This window comes from Lissotriton helveticus, chromosome 9, assembly GCF_964261635.1.
Source record: "Lissotriton helveticus chromosome 9, aLisHel1.1, whole genome shotgun sequence".
Classification (NCBI taxonomy): Eukaryota; Metazoa; Chordata; class Amphibia; order Caudata; family Salamandridae; genus Lissotriton; species Lissotriton helveticus.
In genome coordinates, this window is record NC_136070.1 from 911,744,614 (window position 1) to 911,764,536 (window position 19,923).

Consider the following 19,923-nt stretch of genomic DNA (forward strand, 5'->3'; position numbering starts at 1 on the left):
GTTCTGACCCATGGCTTTACCTGATTTGATGGAAAAGATCGCCGACGAAAGCTCGTCCGCAGTGATGTACGCGTCGAGTATATCACGGTCTGCTTCCGAGAGTGTCAGCAGCCGCATCTCTGCGAGGAGTTGCCTAGACTCTTCCGAGGTGTAAATCGCCCCGGCGGTATAGATGGTTGTCAGGTGGTCTGCGAAGGCCTCCGCCACATCCTGTGGGCCCGAGGTCCGCGAGCCATCTGGACGTGTGATATAAGAAACCCATCTCGCTCCCTGTTCGCGAAGTTCCAGCCAAGCCAGCATTTTACCGCCTCGGTCACCATGTTCATAGATCCGATGGCGCGTGTTGAGTAGCCGAGCCTGCACCTTTTCCTGTGCCAGAGCCCGATAGCTGAGTTGAGTCGCCCGGAGTCGGCGAGCTGACTCCGTCGAGGGGGACGCGTTATGTGCCATCTCCATCCGGAGAAAGTCGGACTCTGTCCGCAGGATCTGTTCATTGTGTTGTCGGAGGTAACCCAATTTGAGCGAGAGAGCCTTGCCCTTGATGACCGCCAGATAGGCCTCCCAGAGAGTGACCGCCGATTGGACCGAGCCCACGTTTTCAGCGAAGTAGAAGTCGGTATGGTCGGTTAAATCGTCTCTGATATCCGGGATCTGCAATATCCAAGGATTGATGATTATAGGGCCACGGGTAATTTGATGATAATAAGTTAGTTCTACATTGATGGGAGAGTGGTCGGAGATACCACGGGGAAGACCCTTGGGGTGGTGAAAGAGTCCAATGTCAGCTTTTGGGCAAAAGTAGTCGATGCGGGACATGCTATTATGTGCATTAGAGTTGTGTGTGAAGTAGGGGATTGTGGGATTATGGGATCTCCATATATCTTCTAAACCCATGGCGAGGGCGAATTCGGAAAGGTCGGTGCTAGATTTATGTGAGCGGCGTGTGGGTTTCCTGTCAAGGTGATCGTCCATCGTCATGTTGAAGTCGCCCCCTACCAGAAGTGTGCCCGTGGAGAAGGTCGCCAAGCGGATCCCTAGTTCTCGGAGGGAGTCCTGGCCCAGAGTCGGCGGGAGGTATACGGATAGTAGGTTTAGGGGACGTCCCTCCCAAGAGGTCTCGACCGATGCAAAGCGGCCCAGAGGGTCAGCCCACGTTTTTATGTCTGTTAGTGCCAGGGTTTTTCGAACCAGGATCCCAACGCCACGGGATCCAGACGAGAAACCAGCGTGTATCAGCAATCTATAACCGTCTCTCTGGAGTGCCTGGCATGAGTTGCCCACGAGATGTGTTTCCTGTATGAACACTATGTCAGGAGAGTGGCGTCGTAGGTATTGAAGGACTAGGCCTCGTTTTATTTTATGTCCCAGCCCATTCACATTCCACGACATGACGGTGAGGGATCTGGACAGGGACTGTGGGTTAGTGGTAGATGGCATGGTGTGGGTGTATGTGAGGTGGAAAAGCGAGGATGTATCGTCTCATGTAATCGTGAACGTGAGAGCAAGGGGCATCCGGACCCCCAGGGGCCGCGAAGACCCTCACTGTGGAAAGAAGGCGCGCTGCGTCCCCACCATGCCCGGGACAGAACCTGGACCATTGTACGAAAGGACACTGCTAAGAACAAGAAGTGCAACATGCAAAAACAAGAACAAACCCCTACCTCCCTCCAACCCCACCCCAACCCACCCTGCCCCCCTGCACGCGGACTTAGAACTATCCACTCCCCAACTAGGCAGAGTGCCTGTCGCCCTCCCAAACATGAAAGGGGTACTTGTTGAACCGTAAAGGTCCTCGCCATGTAGCATCATAGTATTACAAATAGCCAACATCATTTCGAAACCGACCTGGATACATTGGTATAGCATAAAAGAACATAACTTACGGTTTGGATGAGTGTCTCGTCTCGTGGAGACAACAGGACCATTCATAGTCGAGAAGCAAGAGTCCCATTGCAATTGACCACAGTGTCATCGTCCCAGTCAGGCCGAGGGTAGCCTGAGGCTGTTTCCATTGCAGGGGTCATCATCCAAAGCTTCCGAGGGGATAATCTCACTGATCAGTTGGTCCCTCCTCCGGTGAACCCCTCTCTCGATCCGGAGGGCGGTCGCGCCGTTCACTGGTTCCGGTGGTGTCGCGGTTGTTGTTCTTTTTCCCAGCTTGGCGCCATCCCTCCAGCCACTCCCAGGCCGTCTCTGGAGAGTGGAAGAACCAAGCCTTGCCTTCCGGTTCCACACAGAGTTTCGCGGGGAAGAGCATAGAGTATTTAATGTCTTTGTCGTGCATGGCTTTCTTTACTTCGAGGAAGCTGCGGCGGCGGGCCTGCACCTTCACGGTGAAGTCTGGGAAGAACGTGATATGTGCATCTTCCAGGCGTAGAGGCCCCTTCGTGCGGGCAGTCTGGAGGATAGAGTCCCTATCGCGAAAATTGAAGATCCTGGCTATGATGGGGCGTGGGGGAAGCCCCTGTTTCGGGCGGCCTACAGGAACGCGATGGGCCCGTTCGATGGAGAAATTAGCGGAGAGACGTTTAGGTTTAAGGTGTTTTTGGACCAGGTCCTCGACAAAGAGGTCCGCCGCCTGGCCCTCCATTCGTTCCGGAACTCCAAGGATGCGAATGTTGTTGCGTCTCGATCTACCTTCGTAGTCATCCAGGAGTTCCCCCATGAGGAGCTGCTGTTTCTGCATCTGGGCCATCTGTTGTTGAAGAGTCGACACGTCGTCAAGAAGGGCGGTAGTTTTAACCTCCACATCTTTGACCTTAGAGTCCATTTTGCGGAGGTCTGCACGTAGTAGAGTGACCTCAATGTTGACGGAGTCTATGCGTGTTTCCAGGGAGGTACGCACGCCTGCAATAGCCTCCATCACGTCTTCGAGCGTAAGGGATTTCGTCGCTGGGGAGGAAGGTGTACTTGGTTGGTCTCCCTCGGGAGGACGGTCTTTGCTTTCCCCCTTGGACGTCCAGGTGAACTTGGTAATTTGTTTCTGGGTGGCAGGTCGGTTACTCCTGTGACTTGCCATCATGAGGTCCCAGAATGCAGAGTCGGCCCCCGGGATCTGCAGTAGGTCGTCGCCAGTGGTCTCTCGGGTCCAGTTCCAGGCAGGAGCAAGGAGATCACAAGGTCAGGGCGGCAGGGTAGTCCACGTCGTCGCAGGGATCACGCCGGTCCACCTCCGTCAATCGATATTAGTCGATCAGGGTGGGGGTGCGGTCCTCAACCGCGCGGCTAGGTCTTGTAGGGTGACCGGTGTCAAAGTCGATCAGGGGTTCAGTGGCGTGGAGCAATGTGGACCGTGTCTGTGACCACTGGAGTCGCCCCCACGACTGGGCGCGCGTATTCTAGAGGAGGAGGCACAGCCAACGTCGCTATCACCGGCACCTATGTTCCACAGGGCCCCACAGCTGGCAACAGTCTTGGCATATCCCTCCCCGCTGGGCAAGGCTGGGTCCGCAGGCTTCAATGGAGATCCAGAGTCCAAATATGAGGACACCCAGGCAGTCCGCCACACAGTCGCGTACCTGTATTCGGACTTAGAAGGGCTCGGGTGACGTCCCAATGGTGCCTATCCGTGGGAGCGCACCAGATCTCGGTGCAGCCCCTGCTTGCGTTCACTGGTGGGGCCCGGGTGAAGTCCCAGTAGGGCCGGTGCGTCAGCAGTGGAGGCCCTGGAGGGGGGTCCCCGGTGCAGAGGTGGAGGCAGCAGTTGATCCCCGTCAGGAGTGTCCCGCCGACGGCGAGGGAGGAGGAGGCCCGCAGCGAAGCCCCCGAAGCGAGTCCCGGCGGTAGGCCCAGAAGCCGGGGACTCACGTAGTCACTGCGGCCGGCGTCAGGGGCAGGTCAGATCCTCACGTCCCGGGCCGCCGATGGTCGGTGTAGCGTGGTCGGAAACTGCGCTAGTGGTGCTCGGGAGCTCCCCGAAGCCTCGACCACACACAGGGCCTGCGGTTCACGTCGTGGGACCAAGCAACGCAGGTATGGCTAGGTCACTCGGCGCACAACCAGCTGGGCCGCCATTTTCAGGAGTGCCGGCGCGGGCCATCAGACGGGAGCGATCTCCGGCAGAGTGCAGCCCGGCAGCCGGGAATTGTGCTCATCACCCGGTCGGTTCTAGTTTCGACCCCGTAGGTGGTTTCAGGGGTCAGGAACACAGCAATCGGAGTAGTTTGGGGCGGATTTAATGGCGAGGGCCGAGGAGCCGGTCTAAAACGCGGCCATTCCTCACGGCTGCAAGCTACGCCCCCGAGAGACATTTCTAATCATTTGGCCATCAATTAGAAACTAGAAACATTTATTGTTCTGTTGTTTTTGCTTTTTGTGTAGTCCCTCGGTGTGTGAAAAAGACTTCTGGAGCCTGGTGTATTCTGGGGATCCAGTACTGCTGTATAAATGATACTTTGTTCATTCAGTCTCATGGTCGGCTCAACTCCGCCACCACCTCTTACTGTTCAGAGAGAGGCTGCTATCTTGGGATGTGTGGTTCTGGCGATCTTAGCTATATTTATTCCATTCTTTGCCGCCATTCATGTCGAGACCATCCATGCGCTATGCACCTCTTCCCCGACACTTCTAGCTGCTTTGGAGGCACAATGGCACGGGATTAGGGCCTGAAAGGTGGTGCTCAAGTCAAAGCTATCTATCTAGCGTTCGGCACCATGTTAGCCAAGGCCACACCCCTATCAAGTACCCTATTTTAACATATCGATGCAGAAAACAAGCATGTGCAATTCAATAGATTTTGCATTTGCAAAAGTTTGCGCTATTGGCATTGTAAATGCCAGTAGTTTAAATTCTCGCGAATGCAAGACCTATTGCATTGCAAATATTTTTTGTTTCCAAGCACCCCATGCCTCGCTTGCACGTTAATAGACGCCACAACACTTTCTTCAGACGAGCTGCGTCTAAAGAAAGGGGCGCGGCTGCCATTAAAGTGAAAGCATGGTATGGGACGCTTTTACCAAAAAAGCATCCTAAAGCAGCGCTTTCACATTAATGGTGGCCATGGCTCTTTCTTTAGACGTAGCTCGTCTAAAGAAAGGGGAGCAGCCTCTATTAGCGTGCAAGCACAGCATGGGGGACTTGATATCAACAAAAAAGTAAATAAAGAGTAAAAAAAAAAATGCGGCTGTGTTCGGCGCCCCAAATAAACCAAAGGCATGGCTGCCCTGTGGCATCCGTGCCATGCTGAGTCATTAAAAAAAAACGTTAGGAGAAAGGTAAAAACAATTTGACAAAGTAGTGCTCAGAGGCTAAAATTAAAGCCTACTGAGTAACAACACATGTAAGACGGCCAGTCCTTGTGGGAGGTTACAAGATGAAACAAGGCGGTACTAAGGAGGGACTACTAAGCCTATTGACCTATGAAGAGCCAGAATTTGCAAAGGACAATGACACAAGCCAATGAAAAATATGATCAGAGGGCAATGAAAAATATGATCAGAGAGTGGGCACAGCTTCAAGTCCATACCTGAATACAGCATGCATTGCAGAGCAGCGCATACGCTGCCCAGGCTTGACCTAAAAATGAGTGACAGAGGGGTTACATCACAGATTCGAAGTATAAGCTGCAGATGCATTTTATGTCATAATTTACGAGTCAGTCATAAGAACCACAGTGTGTCTAGATAATGTTTTCTTTTAAATATTGCTCTGTGAAAGAAAAGCGAAGTAGTTTGAATGTTAATCCATGCTTATAAGAACTGATAGACAGCAGTAAAGCAATACCTTAGTTATCGAACACCAAATGATTCCTAAAGATGAAGTGCATGCTACATAGTATGTCTCAAACTAGTAGTCTGCTTATGTACAGTATGACACATTATTACAAAGCACATCATTATCATCCTCTTGAAAATGTTCTTTTAAAACCCCCAAAAGCCCCTGCATGCACAAGTCCCCCAATACAATGGTTGGCGTTTAAATTGCTCTGTGCCTTTTTTTTCCTATAAAACAAAACACATATTTTCTGACCATCAAGTATTCTATTTGTCATGGCCATGATTTGAATGGATTGAAGAGTAGCCGCGATAAGTCTTTTGCACCAACTTCCTGTTTCTCTCTCCTTTCTCTAGTGCCCCTGGGAGAGCTGAAATATCTGAACCTGAGTAACTGTCCCAACGTGGACGACTTTTGTCTGAGCCGGCTGCATGTGTTCAAAGATACACTGGAGGAGCTGCACCTGTCCGGCTGCCCACAAGTGACAGAGAGAGGCCTTGCCACCCTACACCATTTAGAGTAAGTATATCTTTAGTATGTTTACCTTTGATCATTTAGGTGGGAGCGGGGAGTCGTTGGTGGTACATCATCGGTTTGTAGTGCGGTGGACATAACTTATGGTCTGGTGTCTTATTTCTTAGTCTTCGTGGTAAATTGGCATGTGCTTGCTCCCTAGGATTGATGCAGATTATCTTCCATATGAAAAACCAAAGGTGGTGATGGACGGAGCGTTGACAATACAAACACTCACCCCCAGTCAACTGATCTGGGTTTAATCCATCACCGTTCTTTAGCTCACTCCGCCACCCCAGTTCAGACATGGCCAGAAACCGGTCTTTGGATGCTTGATTCCGGTCCAGGAAAGACATGGCTTGGCAGTTCGGGCTGGACTGTTCCCATGAGGCACAGGGTCAAGGCTGATTTGCATATGGCCATGTCTGACTTGGGGTGGTGTGGAGTGCAAAAAAACGATGGATTTAGGCCCAGATCTCTGTACTGGGGTGAATGTATGACAGTATTCTGCATTATGTCCATCAACTGTTGTTTTTATCTTCCATATGAGCCAACGCCTACTCTCCAAATGCAGTGTTGAGTAGACTTGCTTGTAAAAAAGCACAGGCCTTATAGACCTCTATCTGTTCGCGGAGTCTTCATAAGTTGCAGAAAGAAAATTATAAGGGTTGAGGGCATGCAGTAAGAATTGAAACATTCACATATCAAACATGCTGAATGAAGGCTTTGTGCTTCACACCATCTCAGTGCATACCTTCATAGCAGGTGCTTAGTTTTCAAATTCGAAGGCAGATGAGGCATAGATGTCCCCCACCCCCCACGCTGTACACACAAACTCAACTTTGTCTTCGACATCTTAAGTTTGACAAGTTCTGAAAAACACCTATTTCCCAGACGAGCAATAAGCCTTCTAGTTTTTTTTATTAGAAACTGTGGCTGATTTCTGCATATTATTTTGAGTAGGTGCCTTTGAAGAATGGCTGTTAATTTGTCCTCTGCTAAAATGTTTGTGTCCACAAAGTTTGCAACACCTACAGGCGAATCTCGCTTACTTCTGCCACCTCGCTCTTACGTCAGTTATCAGAACGAACAGCAATTTAAATTGCATACCTTTTGTTCTAAGTTTTGTTTTACATGATCTACCAAGTGTGTCTTCGGCTTTAAAGCCATGTGTGTGTCTCCTGTAAATTAGGCCCATTTACATTTGCTACATTTTCTTGTTTTCCTTAAAAGGAAAATGTATATGCTGCCTGTTGTTTTCATAGTTCTGTTTTCTCAATGCGGCTTAACATTAGGTTTAAATTATTTACCCAGGAAAGGTTTGGCCCAGTAATTTTGGAGTTAATTCTTCTCATAGTAGAGTCTTTAGCATATCCACTGTAGCTCCTCTTAGTCAACCGCAATAGTTAATGACTTGCACATCTGAAATATAACATATTGACTGAGCTGAACTCTAATCTTGTTTTGTAAGGGAGGAGTAGAGCTCAGTAAAAAAAGGTTCTGCCTAAGACATTTACTCACACCCTTTTCTAGCTCCTGGTTCAGTGTGTTTCTAAAAGCATTATCTCCATATGTAACTGTGTGAATGGACTTGGTGTAAAGAGTGGTTACGATGGGGAACGCAAAGGGGCTGGACAAGTTCAGGCAGAGCCTTCTCAAAGAATGCTGTAATAGAGAGGATATTAATTTCAATGCATTCATGTGGATTTCAGGACCCTCCCTTCTATCCTTCCATACCCCCATAATCCCTTTATTACAGTTGTTCAGAGTATCACAAGGCCCTTTGCAGACCAAACTGGGCTGCAACCAAGATGACCGTATTGACAGCACTAAGAAGCACTGAAACATGCTCGCCTCCCAATTTTGTCAGTGTGTTTTATTGCCTGTTTGAACCCTCCATGTCAGCGGTGTATGTATAAAATAAACCACGGCAGGACCACCCTGCAACCCTATTTCAATCCACAGTTAGTAGCGGTTCTTCTGGTCACACGGGTGCAATTTCCTACTTTCACATGTTCCCATTTTTTCTGGTGAAGGTGTTGGTTAGACCTTAAAAGTTTGCATCTGGAAAGTACAATTCCCCCAAAGCGGTCTAAAATTAACCATATCAAATACTAAGGCGATATATAAAAAAACATGTATAAAGCACTCTTCTCTCTGCTAAAATATTTAGCCATTTCTTATTATCAGTAATCTCTCACCGTTTCTTCAAATATGTCTGGTAAACTGAGAATTTTGCTTCATTCCCCCCAAACTTCGCATTCTTGTAATGATATATTCGCAAACTAATAGTGACTTCACTCTTGTAATGCATTACATAACCTATCCACACCATCTGCCATGCCTTGGACTAAATCTGAAGTCCTTCTTCTTCTGGTAGAGACAGAAGAAGTATCGATGGAAGAAAGGGGACATTGAGTGTAGTCAATGTACCTCCTAGTCCCCAAACAGAATGGTACACTCGGACAAATACTAGATTTCTGACATTTGAACCACTATGGGAAGAGATCATTAAAACTCTTTATTGGGTTGAAGATTACGTCTGTACTGATCAACAATGCGCCTCAAAGGGGGTTGTTATTCTTATAAAAAAGTCCCTGAAAGCTAAAATATTATCCACCGAGACAGACCCTAAGGGGAGATGGGCCTTGGCCAAGATAACTTTTTTCAACAATACCTTTATTTTAGCCGGATATTACGGCCCTAACATAGACGACCCCACCCCGTTACAATCTTTATACTCTCACTTAATCGCGGTAAATTTTCCTGTGATCTTAGGAGGTGATTTTAATATAATCTTAAATCCAAACACAGATCGGATACCAAAAGGGAAACAAAACACCTTGCCCAAAATGAGAGAATGGCTGACAATATACAAAAGAGAGTTAAATCTCATTGATGTATGGGACCAAAGGGGCTCTAAACAGGATAGATTTACCTTTAATAATAAAAAACTGAGAACACAATCAAGAATTGACTACTTCTTAATAGATCAAGGCCTGGTAGAAAATACTTATAAACTAACTTGCCTCCCCGCCCATCTCTCAGACCATTCGGCTGTGCAAATGATATTAAAAATAAATGATGTTAAATCTATATCAAGATGGACGTTAGACCGCTCGATCCTCCTGGATATTACAATAATTGATTTACTCATACAAGAGACAGATCAGTATTTTCATGATAATACAGGGAGTGCTTCACCCCAAATGATCTGGGATGCATATAAGGCTGTAATCAGGGGTAAGATTTGTAGCCTGGCAACACATAAATCAAGAGAGGCAAAAAAAGAGATCCAGAAATTGGAAGAAAACATAAAAAATTTGGATAGACAGATTTTGTTAGATACTTCCTCACCGAGATGTCAAGAATTAATGAGGGAAAGGCTCAACCAGAAGGAAAAATTACTATCACTATTGGAAGGGAAAATTAGGGAGAGATGGGAATGTAGTAAACTTGCCAACTACGAGTATGGAGAGGGTTGTGGAAAGATGCTCGCATGGAAACTCAAATCAGACCAAGTTAGAAATAAAATAAATTACATCCACCCAACAGACAATTCTCAAAATGGATTTGAAGAGAAAATAATAAAAGAAGAATTCTCGGCTTTCTTTACTAGACTCTACACCGAGGACTGCAACCCAAAAATGGAAGAAATAACTAACTTCCTGCAAACACAAAATATGCCAGTTCTAACCCCAGAGGAAAAAATAACTTTAAATGGTGAAATAAAATCAGAGGAAGTTGCCCAAGCGATTAAAGAGCTAAAGAGAGGAAAAGCAGCAGGGCCTGATGCCCTCCCCAACGAATTCTATTTAAAGTTAAAAGATACACTTGTCCCCCATCTAACATCACTAGTCAACCAAATTTTCATAAATAATGCTAAAATCCCGGAGTCATGGAATGACGCCATCATCTCCATCATATTAAAACCAGGAAAAAATCCAAAGCAATGCGAATCTTACCGCCCAATATCCATCTTGAATTGTGATTACAAGATTTTTACTCAAATTCTGGCAAAAAGGTTAGGGAAAATAGCGGGGACCTTAATAAATTCTAACCAGAAAGGCTTTATGGCAGGAAGGCACTTACAAGACCTCACTCACGAGTTAATCGCAGCAATCGACATCTCTATAACAGAAAAGATTCCTCTATCAATAATTACAATAGACGCTGCTAAAGCTTTTGATAGAGTAAATTGGTCCTATCTAAATGAAGTACTACAGAAATTCAATCTAGGGGAAAACATCGTAAAAGCAGTAGCCAATATTTATAATTCACCCAGAGCTAAAATATTAATTAATGGTCACCTTACTAACAACATCCTGATAGGTAGAGGTACACGCCAGGGCTGCCCACTCTCCCCTCTACTTTTTAACTTTTATATTGAGCCGATTGCAGAACACCTTAGGAACCTCCCTTTAATCTCCCCATTTTCTTACCAAGGGTGGCACAAGAAAGTCGCATTATATGCGGACGATCTCATGATCTTTACCGCAGACTTAAAAGAGGCTCTTAAATCAACAGAAGAGACCTTGTTGAATTTCGGTAGGATATCTGGTTACCAGATAAATCAAACAAAAACTGAAACCATAAGCTGGAATGAAAACTTTGTATCCCCCTTTAGTAAAGACAAAATAAGATACCTGGGTATTGAACTGGTAAAGGAGATTGATAAAATTACACAAATAAATCTACATAGGGTAGAGGTTGAAGTTAAAAAATTACTAAATGTCTGGAGAGCTTTGCCCTTAACATTCCTGGGGAAATCAAATATCATAAAAATGGCAATTCTCCCAAAATTCACCTTTATTTTTAACGCTATCCCGCTTGAGTTCAATAGAGATAAGATAAAAAAGATCCAGGGAGACTTATCCAGCTTCATATGGTCATCTAAAAAACCAAGGATTGCATGGCGTAAATTAAGAAGATCAAAAGAGCAAGGAGGAATAGCAAGCCCAGACCTCCTAGAATATTGCAGAGCCTTCCAATTCAAAAGTAGTAGGGTATTGTTGGGTCCATATGAAAACTACCCACTATACTTATGTGTATTAACAAACAACACTAGCCACTTTCTATACAAATTCGGACACCCTAAGTTCTTCAAAAAAATTAAACTAAAGGTCCTGAAATCTGCCGCAAGAGTATGGTACTGTATTAGATCTACGCTGGATATCCCCTTTTACAGTGAAAAGGCCCCGATCTGGGATTCTCATACTACACCAGATTGCCTCAAGGATAGTTTAGCAACATCGCTAAGATCAGCAGGAATAAAGGATTGGGGTCAACTTCTGTTTCAGAATAACTTGCTTGACTGGGATATATTATCTCAGAGCACAAACTTCACTCTTTCTAAATTTAAATACTACCAACTACAGAGTTGGAGTAAGTCTCTCAAAGAAACTAGAAAAGGTAATACTACCCTTGAGATGAAGATGTGGACGTCTAAATCATTTTTGAAAGAAACTTCCTACTGGTATTGGGCCTTAATCTCGGCCGGGGAAGAAGACTTCCGAATCCCAGAAGACATCTGGGGAAAAGATCTGCCGACGCTGGATATAAGTAACATATGGCAAGTATCTATGAACATGTGCTGGTCAATTGTAACATCTGCTGCTCTTAAAAGAAACCATTTGCTCACTGTACACAGAGCCTACTGGACCCCAAAAAGATTATCCAAATTTAACGGGGCCACAGTGAAGAACTGCCCAAAGTGCGGTGTGCAGAGGGCTGACGATCTACATATGTTTTGGCGGTGTCCCAGCCTGGATGTCTTTTGGAATGAAGTGGGTAGTACCTTAGACGGGGTATTTGGAAGACAACTCTCTGTAAGTATGGACTTAGTTATTTTTGGGATCTCCAGAACAATTGCGGGAAGGCCTCTTACTAAAGCCCAAGAGAAGTTACTTTTCATCCTGATTCTCTTGGCAAGGAGGGAGATCTGTGTAAAATGGATTACTCCGGTTGCCCCTACTCATAATGAATGGTTGGCCTCAATTTTGAGAGTGTTTAATTTAGACAAAAATAAGAGGTATACCTCAAAAAAATACAGATTCTGGGACCTGTGGGAAGAATACCATAAGTATTGAACTAAAGGGTGTGTTAATAAATTGTCTATTTGAAACCTGAAGGCATTACTCCTGGCTCTCCAAATCACCTCCTCTGTTTACGGTCCAATGATTACGCTATCGCAACAATGATGAGAAAGGCTTATAAGAGTAGCAATAATGGCTAGCTCAACCCACTATGACCAACTATGCCTCCTCCCTATAAGTTTGTGGACGTAAGGGGCTTCCTTTCTCAAGGGTGTCACGAATATCGAGAAGGATCCCTGAAAACTCCTGACTTTTAAATGTTGCGTAATGAGGACTAAAAAATTTAAAAAAAAAAAAAAAAAAAAAAAGAGTGGTTACGATGGGGAACGCAAAGGGGCTGGACAAGTTCAGGCAGAGCCTTCTCAAAGAATGCTGTAATAGAGAGGATATTAATTTCAATGCATTCATGTGGATTTCAGGACCCTCCCTTCTATCCTTCCATACCCCCATAATCCCTTTATTACAGTTGTTCAGAGTATCACAAGGCCCTTTGCAGACCAAACTGGGCTGCAACCAAGATGACCGTATTGACAGCACTAAGAAGCACTGAAACATGCTCGCCTCCCAATTTTGTCAGTGTGTTTTATTGCCTGTTTGAACCCTCCATGTCAGCGGTGTATGTATAAAATAAACCACGGCAGGACCACCCTGCAACCCTATTTCAATCCACAGTTAGTAGCGGTTCTTCTGGTCACACGGGTGCAATTTCCTACTTTCACATGTTCCCATTTTTTCTGGTGAAGGTGTTGGTTAGACCTTAAAAGTTTGCATCTGGAAAGTACAATTCCCCCAAAGCGGTCTAAAATTAACCATATCAAATACTAAGGCATGATATAAAAAAACATGTATAAAGCACTCTTCTCTCTGCTAAAATATTTAGCCATTTCTTATTATCAGTAATCTCTCACCGTTTCTTCAAATATGTCTGGTAAACTGAGAATTTTGCTTCATTCCCCCCAAACTTCGCATTCTTGTAATGATATATTCGCAAACTAATAGTGACTTCACTCTTGTAATGCATTACATAACCTATCCACACCATCTGCCATGCCTTGGACTAAATCTGAAGTCCTTCTTCTTCTGGTAGAGACAGAAGAAGTATCGATGGAAGAAAGGGGACATTGAGTGTAGTCAATGTACCTCCTAGTCCCCAAACAGAATGGTACACTCGGACAAATACTAGATTTCTGACATTTGAACCACTATGTAAAACACTATTACCTTCAAAATGACCACATTGTAAGATGTCATCCTTCTCCTCCAGTAGGGAAACGTCATGTGCACGTTGGACCTGAAGGACGCCTATTTTCACACCCTCATGCTTCTGGCTTATCGAGAATATCTAAGGTTTTCGATAAGTGGAAAAAATCAATTCAGGGTTATTCCATCTGGAGTGCTGTCCGCACTGAGAGTGTTCACTATATGTCTGCAGTGGTGGTAGCACATATGACGCCAAATGATACTTGTGTGTACTTACCTGAGTGACGAGCTAATCAAGGGGAGCAAACAGCAGATGTCTTGACTATACCCGACGGGTAATTCACATGCTCCTCAGACAGGGGTTCACAATAAATGTGAAAAATTCGCACTTCAACTCGAACCCAGAACTTTATGGAGACCCACTCAATTCTGCGGTAGCAAAAATATATATGACTTGAGTATCTGCATTTCAACAGCTGTTTCCGTCCGCTTTACCAAATGTTGCATCCTCTGACTGTGAGGAATGTAATAAAATTGCATTTCCAAATGCACTTTTGCACATGTGCGCTTTGCATTAGTGTCTAGCACAACAATATGGGCAAAATATACTTGGATATTTGGAGAAGCTAGTGTTGATAGGGGCAAATGTTTAGGGCAAACTACCATGGACTTGTCCAGCACACCTATTACAGGCAACAGTCAACACTGATGCCTGGTTCACATAGTGGGGGCACACATAGCACACCTGATCATCAAAAGTATAATGGAACCTGCAGGACAGGGAGGAACACAATATGTGTTAAAATTGAAAGCAAAACAGGTGATGTTACCAGTCTTCCAGTGGTATTGTACAACAAGGCCATGATCATTTACACAGAGAGCGTGACCGCAATGTTGTACATAGGGAACTCGGAGGAACACTCGCCATACAGCTCTCTCATATTGGACAAAGCATTTGGGGTTAGGCCAATAGTCATACAATCCCCCTGCTAGCGACTCAGACAAAAGAGCGCCTTTATAGACCACCTCAGTAGGAACCTTGAGGAGGCCCACGAGTGCGAAAACAATAACGCGGTAGAAAGTCTGTACTTCCATAAATAAGGGACAGTATTCAAACATTTCAAATATAAATCTCCAGGTTTACAGAGCCCACTTTCCAGGGAATGTGCTGTGAATAGATTGGTTATGGAATTTTGCATAATTTGTCCCCCCACGTCGAGAGTTCCTTATGATGTACTCAAAGTGAGGTAGGCACCCAAGGAAGTAATCCTCATTGCTCCCACCTGGGCAATACTGCTGTGGTATTTATCTCTACAGGAGATGTCAACCACATCACCGCCTATCAGTAAAGAAAGGTTCTGAACTTGCATCCTTACCCACCATTACTCAGTTTGGCTATTTGCCTCCCTAGGTGTTCGAGTTGGGGCACTTCCATCTTTAAGAATAATCTATAACAGTGCTTAAGGAGGCTAGAGGACTATAAACAAGAGTCCGCTACATAGCTAAATGTAACATTTTTGTGCTGTACTCTGCTAAGGCACAAGCAGATCCTCTGCAGACATCTCAAACGGTTGTCCAGTACCTCTTGCATTTTCTAAAACCAGGTCCTGCCTATGCTTCCATGCAAGCCCATCTAGCTGCAATAGCAACTACTTGCAAAATGGACAACTCTAGTCCGCTTTAAATACCCCAATCGTTAAAGCATCCACGGAGAACCTAAAATAAATAATTCCCCCTAGAACAGTTCTGGGAAAAAATGAGGACTTAAATGTGGTGCACACATTCACGTTTCTTTAGTTGAAGGTGGAATTCTTATTGGCAATCACTTTAAGACGCATTAGTGAACTGTAAGTGTATCAGCCCAGGAACTTTCCTTCTAAGTATATAAGGGCAGATTTTTTTTAAGGGTGCATGCAAACTTTTTGGCAAAACTGTTAACGCCTTTTCATGTAAACTAATCCATGGAGCTGCCCTCTTTCTTCACAGCCCTCTACTCCTTATACACTAGAAGTGCTCTTATCTTATGTACTGTGTAAAAAGTGCACAATGTTTTAGAAAGGCTGATTAACTTTCTATTGCATTCACACAATCATATTTTGGATAATCCAATTTCTATGCAGAAATAGCCAGACGGATTTGTTGCTACGTCCAACACGGTTATATTCTAATGTACACTTGATAGTCCTGCTCAACTCGTGTAAGAAAAGTGCAACCATTATTTTTATGGGACAAACCTGCATTTGCTGACATCTGCTGAGAAACTATGTGGTGATAAAAAACAGTTTTGTGTAGAGATTCATGCTAAAAAAAGAATCTTAGGTTGGACAAACAGTCCTTTACACTCTTTCCAAAGCTGACTGTTAAACTCATCATCAATAACACTTTATTCGGCCACATTATGGCCATAAAAGTACATTTGCACAAAGAGTAACCCAGAAATACAGTACAAATACAAAATGATAAAAAGAGCAGAGCTACTTTACATGTACAGTTATTTTGAAACCGTTACTTAGCCCTTATATGTATTTAGTGTGCCTTGATAAAACTTATAAATATCAGCAAATACCTTGATAAAAATGAATATTATACCCAATCAATACTAAGTTATAATAGATCATCATACAAGTTTAAAAGCCTTTCTTCCTTCAGGACTGCAAAATCCAACCCATTTCTATGGCTAATCAAAGGTTTTTCTTCTGCGTACAGCCCCTGCTAAAAAAACTTGCAACCCCATAACATATCAGGGGTGATGACAGCATTTGCAGATATATCAGGGCAGGTCTTACTTGTGCAAAATAGCAATTTTTTCAAAGAGTTAACATATATTTAGACCGTAAATCACTATAAAAACCGCAGAAGAACATAAAGTGCAGCAAATCTTGGTGCGAAAAATCATCACAAGAACAAGGCTTTAGGGCCCATAACTTGGAGAAACCTTGGGAACCGAGAGACACCAATGAATACAATTAAATCTAAATCGGATTAAAAGAAAGCGATGATACAAATTATTAATAAAAACCCAAAAGGGTTGATCTAAAATACCAGGGCTTATTATCATATAATGTCTAATCGTGGGTTTGATAAGTTCACTATTTTCCTCTTAAACTCCTTGTAGACCACTTTCTTTGAAGGGCGGTGACACTGCTTCACAATCTGTGTACAGTACGTGATCTATAGCAACTGAGGCTGCAAACGGAAAACGTTACCGATTTGTAACATTTGGTTTGAAGCTTTTAGTGCTGTCCATGTACATGCGCCCTCAGGCCTCGAAAACAGGGAAGTCTGACAAAAGGCACTGTTTCTTATTTTTTGAGTTTATTCATTATTACATTATAATTTCCAGGCAGTTGTACATAACTAATTTCAGATGGGGGTGCAATGAATGTAAACTAATCTATGGTAATCTGGGTCCCAGTGCATTTTGCGTTATGAGGTCTATCAAGTCACTTAGAGCACGCTAAACCGCAAGCTGTCATAGAAAAAACTTGTCATAGTCTCAACCCAACACTAGATGTCAGGAGAGTACCAGGATATGATATACAGAATTACAAGCTGCATCTGAGCATTACTGGCAGGGTCACTGGAATCAAGCGATTCTTATGCTGCACTTTCTCCTGATTTTAACAAAAAACATTTTTTTGCGTAACCAGATCAAAAGTTAATATAGACGTGGTGACATGCTTTTATGCAGTGGAAGGCCCATGGTTGACGTTTCATCATTCATTTGCTTATTGCTTTATCTGGGGGTTAAACTGCTTCTAACGAGGTGAAATATGTCCCCTGACAGTGTTACTATGTGTAAAAATGATGGAATAATGAATTAAAGCTATCACAAAATGTGCAACATTGTGCCAGATAATTGCCTTCCCGTGTCGCATAATTTAGTCGGCCGAGCTGCAAAATGTGATCCTCCCCTGAGGCATAGATTCAGTAGTCCTGATTGCAGATAAGTAACGTTTTCTTTACTCTGCAGCTATTCAAGTCAAGTGCATTTTTCTTTTGTAAACTAGGGTGTTTGCTTCTGGGCTTGGTTCGCCAAATTCTGCAAATTGTGATATCTAGTTTCCTGCTCAATCACTGTCCGGTAAATTGCAAAAGTATTTAGAGTAGCATATATAAATATACGTAAATATAGAGTAATATTTTACAACTCCATTGCACACAACCATGACCTCCGAAACAATGAAAGAAATTGGACCTGCAGAAGTCCACAAAAGAAGGATTGAAACGTTATCATTAGAGCTCAGGGTTTATCACAAACTATTAAATGTAATAAAGCGGATAAAAGTTTCCTGGATAGGAGTGGTACAGCTTCCCTCTGTCTCGTTAAAAATGACTAAGGGGTCTGTGCTTGATTCACTATTAGGAGCCTGTGGCTGGGAATGAGGAGAATGAACTCGTGGTCTGCTTTGTCTTGTAAAAGCTTCAATTTTAGGACCCATTTTATTCACTTCAGTGCATTGCATTTGGGTTACATTTTGTCAATAGATATGGAAGAAACTTGCCCGTGCCTTTCCACGTGTAAAAGTAAATGACTGAGTTTTTAAAGTGGCAAAATTATTCAGATGGCAACAGCAAATGTAGAAATGTCTTTGTTTTCTAATGACCTGCATCTTGCAAAAAAAGTGTTTTGATCATAAGGGCATGTTTTTAATCTGCCTGTTGTAGGGATTCATCTGAATCGCAACATGATCTTTTTAGTTCCTTATTTTTGAGTTTAGCATGGTTTAAATTGTTACCGGCAGGAATGTCTGAATGTGGGAAAGTCTTAGGAAGTCAGACCCCAGATTGCACTTGGTCAAAAATGTATGCCTAATCCATCGTCAAGTGCCTCTGTATCGTTAAAGATGCTGTATTATCCATGCCAGGATGACCACATGATCGTTTGTTGTGTAGTTATCGTCACTATATTTTCTGACCGTGTACATACCAAGATTAATCTGTATTGGTCGTGGTAGAATGAATTGTGTGTACAGTGGCCTTGCAAAGACAATTTTTTTTAGCCATTTGTTTCTATTCTTTTCACCCTACAGAAATCTGAAGTACCTGGATGTGTCTCGCCTGCCATCTGTTTCAAACCAACCCTTGATCGCAATTCTGTTGGAAGAAATCCTCCCAAGGTGCCAGATTGAGGGGATGAGTTTCAAGATCCCCCTGAAACTGGACTCTTGAGTATAAAGATAGTGCCCAAAATGGTAGCGGTAGAGGGACAGAGAACAAAATGACCGCCGGGCCATGAATTGTGAGCGTGGAGTACATCACTGTACCTCAGCATCATGTCATGAGGATCCTGTGGACAGACCATTATGCAATATGCAGCTTTTCTCTTTCAGCTGATAATTTTTAATATCCTTCATTCTTCAACTAGTCGCTGCACGTTATTTTTCTGGAATTGAATCTGGGATGAAGCCGTTGAAGAAAGGTTTTGCATGTTTGCCTCCTGGGAAGCAAAGGGCCTAATGCAACAACTAATTTATCTTTTTACAGAATTGCAGGATTACTCTTTCCCTTCCCAGTGGGATCTCCTTACTGCCTTCATTGCTGGAAGATGTAGTAAGGCATTCCTTAAATCTTGCTACCAAAGAGGTCAGCTTTTTGGCATCCCTGATCAGTGAGTACCTGTGCTCAGCGGCGTAGCGTGGGTTGCCAGCGCCTTGGGCAAAGGAAGTATCTTTTAACATTTTGGACCCCTAAGAATGCCCCGTGCCCCTAAGAATTTTGCGCAAGGGCAACCGCCCCTGTGGCCCCGCCCATGTTGCCCCACTGCCTCATCAGTGTTACTAAATCCACAAAGTGAAAAATAAAACTAAAGGGGTGGTTCCAAATGCCAGTGTGACCTCAACATGTGGTCAGGCCAGTGAAGGACAATTTCTTAAGCCTATCTGAATTTTCGGAAACTTCATTAAACATTTAAGTTACTTACGGACCTAGCAACATGGATAACAATTCCATTTTCTTTCAAGGATATCAAACTGAAATGGATAAGTTGTTGTTATTTACCAAATTAAATGTGGTGCTAAGAAATAAAGAGCACAGTAATTTCTTCCAAATTTTTGAGTTTTTTTCTTGAATGAAGCATATCTGTGGGGTGTGTTACAGTTACAATTGTGGTGTGTGTTACAGTTGTTTTAGCAGGCAATTTCCCCTCTTCCCCAACCAGGGCAGCGGGTAGTGCGAAGACCTATAACATATGTGAAAGGCAACAAATGATGTGGCTGTCCCTTTTTATTAATATTAAATGTTTTCATCTTGACATGTGCACTCATATTACATTTGTCCAACGAATAACTGATTGTTAAATGCAGTGTAAGAAAGAGTGCTGGTACCTGAAGCTCTGCTCAGAAGCAGGTGGCCGGTGCAGTTAAATGTTGGCATGCAGAACACCAACGCTAGTAGTCTTTAA

The 19,923-nt window shown here is 43.9% G+C and overlaps 1 protein-coding gene across 1 annotated transcript in view; it reads left to right on the forward strand.

The window, feature by feature from the left end:
• The window catches only part of LOC144783048 (distal membrane-arm assembly complex protein 2-like), a 104,246-nt gene extending 84,676 nt beyond the window's left edge, over positions 1-19,570 (forward strand). The window contains exons 5-6 of the mRNA XM_078662223.1: positions 6,069-6,231; positions 18,554-19,570. Of these exons, the coding sequence (XP_078518349.1) occupies positions 6,069-6,231; positions 18,554-18,692 (302 nt within the window). The 3' untranslated portion in view covers positions 18,693-19,570. The remainder of the gene's footprint in view (positions 1-6,068; positions 6,232-18,553) is intronic.
• Positions 19,571-19,923: the final 353 nt, after the last annotated feature.